This window comes from Cannabis sativa, chromosome 5 (genome assembly GCF_029168945.1).
Source record: "Cannabis sativa cultivar Pink pepper isolate KNU-18-1 chromosome 5, ASM2916894v1, whole genome shotgun sequence".
Classification (NCBI taxonomy): Eukaryota; Viridiplantae; Streptophyta; class Magnoliopsida; order Rosales; family Cannabaceae; genus Cannabis; species Cannabis sativa.
Window position 1 is genome coordinate 34702336 of NC_083605.1, and position 6770 is coordinate 34709105.

The 6770-nt window shown below is 24.1% G+C and overlaps 1 protein-coding gene across 2 annotated transcripts; it reads right to left on the bottom strand.

The window, feature by feature from the left end:
* Nucleotides 1-1750: 1750 nt before the first annotated feature.
* On the bottom strand, nt 1751-3573 carry LOC133037882 (uncharacterized). 2 transcript variants are annotated; one of them, XM_061115631.1, is made up of 6 exons: nt 3321-3573; nt 2814-2855; nt 2595-2706; nt 2295-2495; nt 2150-2197; nt 1751-2039 (listed from the first exon to the last, which is right to left on the bottom strand). In XM_061115631.1, exons 2-6 carry the CDS (start codon nt 2825-2827, stop codon nt 1833-1835), a joined length of 582 nt encoding a protein of 193 aa, XP_060971614.1. In that variant the 5' UTR covers nt 2828-2855; nt 3321-3573; the 3' UTR covers nt 1751-1832. The 2 variants fall into 2 exon arrangements, with proteins under 2 accessions (XP_060971614.1, XP_060971613.1); XM_061115630.1 differs by having other exon boundaries at nt 2814-3061.
* Nucleotides 3574-6770: the final 3197 nt, after the last annotated feature.

Below are 6770 nucleotides of genomic sequence, written 5' to 3' on the forward strand. Positions count from 1 at the left end.
ACAACCTTAAAATTTTTATAGTGTATTCCATACATTATTGTTTAAAACAAAAATTTTAAATTATTAAATTAATTTAAAAGTTTTAAAAGTTAAATTAATAATAAATAATAAAAAATCATGTCTTTACAAGGGTAGCAATTCGATCGTTTATAGTACGTTTGAAACACCTTATAATTAAAGTTGTCATAAACTATAAAACTTCGATGAGATCGACGATAAATCGAAATCGTTCAGATATTTTTTTAGTACAAATTTTTTTATCTTTTTATAATGTTTTTTTTTATTTGACAAAATTTATTAGTCAATTTTTATTTGACAAATTTTTTATTTGATTATTATTATTATTATTGCATGTGTTATTTTATTGTTCACTATTATACTTTATGTAATCCAACCATCAACATATATTAACAAATAAAAGTTTAAGACTTTTCACCAAAATAATTACAAACTTTAAAATTTTTATAGTATAAGAATTGTTCCATATTAGTAAATATTAAAAAAATGAACTATTGTTTAGAAAAAAAAAAATAAAGAAATTCAAATTATTAATTTAATTTAAAATCTCAAATAATTGTACTTGATATACAATAATTGTACTACTTACACCATTATTATATTATTGGTTGTATTGATTATTGTACGATTAAAGAACTTGAATATTTTGTACTTTTTTAGCTACAATTATTATGTTAAGTAGAAAATAAAATTAATTAAAAATAAATATATAAATTTCAAATTAAAAAAATAATTAATTGAAAATTATAACTAGTCATAAGATAAATAAGTAAAAAAAAAAATTAGGTTTGGAGTTAGGTTTGAAATTTGTTAGTTGAATATGTAATTAATAATATTCAAAATTAATTATGAATAAAAAAAATATGTTAATGATGGTTTACTTTTCAAGGGTTAATTTGAGCCATTTGATTAAATCAAAGGTTACAAATTACTATCCCTATTGATAGGTAAAAATTACAATACCTACTGTATTAGCCCCCTTACATAATAAAGTAATATAAATAATCATATTTGTGTTGATGAAATAGTATGCATATATTATAATTTATCTATAAAAATATTACCATTAACAATAAAAAATTATTAAAATATTCTTCTAATTACTCTCTATGAATAATCTATAATCTATAACTATATAAAAAATGTTAATAGTTTTTAGGCTTTTACATCTTAAATTACTTAACTCTATCTTTTTTCTTCCATTAAAATCTTTTATAATTTAATATAAATTAAATTATTTTGATAACTATTATACTTTTACAAGTAAGAAATTTTATGAGTGATATTTTTAATTTTTAATCATATATTAGCTAATAATCATACAACGAATAAATATAAATAATCATTATTATGAAATACTATACATACATTATAGTTTATCTATAAACATTATAATTAACAACAAAAAATTGTTAAAATATTCTAATCTCTTATATAAGTATAATAATATATTGTTTTAATCACTCTTTATGAATAATTATATATTAGATAATAATCAAATAACAAATTATTTTAATAATTATGTTTGTATTGATGAATAAAAATTATTTGCAAGCATATATTATAATTTAAGTATAAACTTGATCAACAATTAAAAAATATTAGTAAAATAATTTGATTTTTTTTATTAATTATCATAATAATATAATTATTTATCATATATAATTTAATATACAAAATAATTATTTACAATATATATATATAATAAAAATATTATTTTTAATTTTATAAGTATAATTCACGAGCACGTATAATTTTACTAGTAAATCCAAAAATAACTAATCAAAATCCCAAAACTAAACAACAAAAGAATATTATATAATGAAATCAGCAGCATTAATGAATGATATTATTATATTGTAGTTGTAGCTTGGTACTTCTACTACGCACTCCAATTTGACAATGTTCAAAGTCTTCTTCAACTTTTCATTAGACACTTTCTTCATCTCATTCAAGAATTTGACCACTTCCTCCTTCAGTGGAATATTATTACTTTCATTGTCAAACACTCCTGATTCCATCTGCAGTACATAATACATATATACATATATATATATACCATATATTATTTTCATATATATATATATATACTATGTATACAAGATTTAATTTCAGAATAATTAAAGTATACCATCTTAGTTACTGAAAGGTCGATTTCATTGTGGAATTTGTCCCAAACCTGAAATTAACAAAAAAATAAATTAATAGGGGAACTGTTACGTACATTTAAATAATATAAAGCAAAATCAATAATAATAATTGGAATTATAACATACCATGTCACAGAATTTGGCTTTGCAAATATCAACCAATAAAGGTTTGAAAATCCCTAAACTACCCTTTACCATTTTCTCAGGATGTAAAAATATAATATGGAGATTTCTTCTGTATTCATCCACTTGTGACCATTGCTTAGCAACTTCAGTCATAAACAATAATTCTTCCCCAAACTTATGATTTTCCAATGAAGGAATCACCTGTACCAAATTAATTTAACAATAATAATTTAACTAAATCTAAAGATGAATTCATTTAATAATAATTAAAAAAAAAAATCAAATTATAATTAAGCTTACATAGTTTGAAATCCTTTGCATCAGCGTCCTCTCAAATTTTCCATAATACTCATCTATTGCGAAAGAATGAAAGCCTTGTACCTCATTCGAGCTGAGAATGGTGTAAACCATTCTATACGTACAACATATAAAACAAATTATTAAAGGAAAAAGATAATTTATACTAATAATATTTTAAAAATGAAAACAAAATTAATATTATGAGATAGATTTACTTACGTGTACATCTTCATTTTTTCCTCTACATTCCAAGATTGTGCTCTAACATCAACAGGGTTATTAGGATTCAATTTCACATTTATTTTTTCAATCGAATCATCTATAGCATCCATTGATTCAATTATCATTCTTGTAAGCTCTAGAAAACGTAAATTCTTCTGTTGCTCATCAGGGAACAACCCAAAATTATTCACCATGATTAATTCTTGATTTTGGTTGTAATAAGTACAATAACACAATACTTCTTGCTAAGAAAATCACCCAAGATCATATACAAAAAATCAGATTGAAAATTCAAGACTATATGTACATTAATACATTTCTTGAGAAAATTAATAAAAAGAAGATTAATTCAAGATTACGTATGATATGTATAGTTAATGGCCTAATTAATTAAGAGATTAATTATTAGATATATGTAAATATGAATGAGTTAATTAATAGAAGATGTGTGGAAAATTGAAGAACTAAAAATTAAGAGATGGGAAGAGAAGAAAGGGTACGTACCTATGCAGTAAGAACAACCTTTGCTCAAAATCTTTAAGTTAGAAGAGACACCATAGTCGATGACTTACTAAGCTATATATATAGTGGACATACATATATGCTAGTAACCCTAAAATACCATGATCTTGCAAATAATCAAGAAATTTTTACACAAAATGACTATTTTGACCAATTTTTAACATTTATATTATCCTTTCTAATTTTTAACATCTTTACTTTTTGAAATTTTCTTTAATACTTTTTAAAGTTTTATAATTACTGTTAGAGATTTTATAACAATGGAAGAAAATCAAGATTTATTACAACTCTATTGTAAAATAATACAAGGACTAAAATAAGAGATTGATTAAATATATGTTACAATACATATATATACACTATATATATCACATATATATATGAAAGGTAGAAGAGAAGATTACAACACATGTAATATAATATATATATATATAACAAGAGAATAATATATGTATATATATATAAATACTCACTCACAACCTTGAGTGTAGATTAGTGGGGATCACCATGACTTGAACAAGGTATTACACCTTTGTCCAAAAGCTTATTTCCCCCTATCTCTAAGCACTAAGGGAACTCTCTAAGAAATAGCTTTAGGAATTATCAAGCCTTAGGGTTGTCTAGCAATGTGCTTTTTTGATAGAAAACTTCATCTCTCAATGAGCACATTAGACTCCTTTATATAGTGTTTAGGTGATCACTCTTAGGATTCAAACACACCATCTCATTTCTCTCATAAAATGAGCATTAATATAGTTTGTAACAACTATATTTCAAACCATTTGAATCCTATCATCAAATTGTGTAACATCTCTTTTATTACACAATATTATGATCAACCAAAAGAAGTTACAAAAGCAATTAACTTTGTAACTCTTCTCCATGTTATAAAGTGTAGGTTACAATTTTAGGTTAAATAAATTATATGTTACACAATTTATTTACCAAACACCTAATACATATTATTCACATAATAATATATATTACTACATTTTAATCTACACTTATTATATTATAAAATAATATAACAATCCCCCACTAGATTAAAATGTGTAACACACTTGTAACATTTATTTAATCAATCAAAATATTATATCAAAATATAACATTCCCCCACTTTGATTGAATAAATGCACACTTTCAAAGAAGTCTTGCTTAGGTGCATTAGGTAAAATGTCTTTCGACTTGAATTTTACCTTAGTGTAGTTACCACAAAGTTTGATGAAATTTTGGTTGCCGTAGCATTGAACAACTATTTCTTTAGTACAAACCGGTGATAACACACACACCCTCGCTAATGCTCACTTGAGACCGCTTGTCTCGCTCTTGCACCGTTAATGGCCATGTGCAAAATTCCAATTCATGGACTCTCTAGAGAAGACTCCCAATTCTCATAAGAGGCGGCACCACCTCTAGCCCATATAGGTGGAGTTTTAGTGTCTCACCACTCTTTAGACACTTCTTAAGCTTAAGTGAGTTTTCTTAAGCTTAAGCTCCATTAAAAAACCTTTCGATTTTAACCCTCAATTTTCACAACATGTACTCATCCATAGATGGGACAATTGAGTACCATATTCACTCTATTGACTTGTTATTACCTATTGAACTTAAGACTAGATTTTTACTAGTGTTAAGATAGGTTACCATCAATGAGCAAAACACTAAGGGAGTTTAGGTCCCATCCCTCGAAAATTCATGCTTTAATCTTGTACGGAGATTAAGCGATTTGTTATAACCTCTCACTATTGATTCCATGTGAATCATGCATGCCAAAATATAGTGTTCACTTTGTGACCACTTTTCTCCTTAAGTACTTAAGCTTTGAAAATTCAATCATAAAAGATTAATTTTCACACAACTCAAATTCTCAATAATTTTGATACCAAACATATCAAAAATACACCAATTTAGACACCAAACATGTCTAAATTCTCATATTTTATTTTTAGACACCAAGTATGTCTAAACTTTCTCATATTAGAGTATACACCCCCACACTTTCACATTTCATTATCAAGACAATATCTTGATTTTAAAATATAGAAGACCACTTTGTCTCTATAACTCTTTTAATTAATTTCCTTCTTGAAATTATTTTCACTTAACTTTGACACCAAAATATGTCAAAATTTTACATATACACATAGCCAAATTTGATTTAGAATTTGAATTCAAAATCAAAAATATCAACAATGTCTCATCACATTTTGATTAAATTTGTGGTACACCCCCACATTTTTACCATAAAGTGTATATTAAATATCACCTTTTTGTGTATTTCCTTGAAATGACTTTTTAAGGTCACTTTAAAAATACCATTTGACATTTTTAGTTTTCTCAACAAAACTAAAATATCAAACTCACATTACTACTCATAAAATAATGTGATTATTTTTACTCATAATTTTAAGGTTATCTCCTTATTGAGATTAGCCCAAAATTATACCAAAGTTAACAAAATTCTCATCAATTTTGTTCACAACTTTGATCATTTAAGATTCAAAATTGCTTCTCCAATTTTGTTATCTTTTCACTATTTTTGAATCCACATTGATTCACTTTATTTTGAGTCCAAAATTGCTCTTCCAATTTATAGCTCATTTCACAAGTTTGGATCCACTATGATCTTAATTGTTCTTGCTTATGATCACAATGCAAGTCCAATAAAAGTGTAACTCTCATAGTCCACTTTTCCTTATCTCATAATATGAGATGATTATCTCTTATAATCCAATAAAAGATGTAACTTCTCAAAATCCATCTTTTATTATCTCATAAAGTGAGATGTTCACCACCAAATTGAATAAGAATTCAAATCTATTCTTTATTCACAAAATAGATGATAATAATTTTCACATCAATAGTAATAAACACTATTATATTACTATCAACATTATTATCATACTATATAACTCATACATTAATATAATATGTATGTTACTAATCAACATCTTATATGTAACATACACATAATGTCAATATTAAATTCACAAATATATATGTTACATATCTCATATACATGTAACATATATACATATATATCATATACACATAATATATATATACATTAATTACACAATTATATATATATATGTATTACATACCTCACATATATATAACATATATATATACATTAATATGCATGATATATATTATATACACATATCTCATATAAATACATAGAAATAATTATTTCTACATATTTAATCTCACTAATATATATTATATCACATGCTCTACATATATATAATATATATTACTCATACATACATATTATATATTATATATCTCACATATATACATATAATAACATGATATAAAATTTAAATATCATATTATATACTACTATATATATTAATATGATACAAATACATAATCACATATATGTCACATATATATAACTCATATATATATATTATATATTACTATCAT

Bases quoted from the DNA above. Each gene is read 5' to 3' on its own strand.
- LOC133037882 (XM_061115630.1), bottom strand. From the start codon at position 3,010: ATGGTGAATAATTTTGGGTTGTTCCCTGATGAGCAACAGAAGAATTTA. The intron at 2,496-2,594 runs GTAAGCTTAATT...AATTTGGTACAG, and splicing joins TGCAAAGGATTTCAAACTAT to GTGATTCCTTCATTGGAAAA. The intron at 2,040-2,149 runs GTATACTTTAAT...TATGTACTGCAG, and splicing joins ACCTTTCAGTAACTAAGATG to ATGGAATCAGGAGTGTTTGA.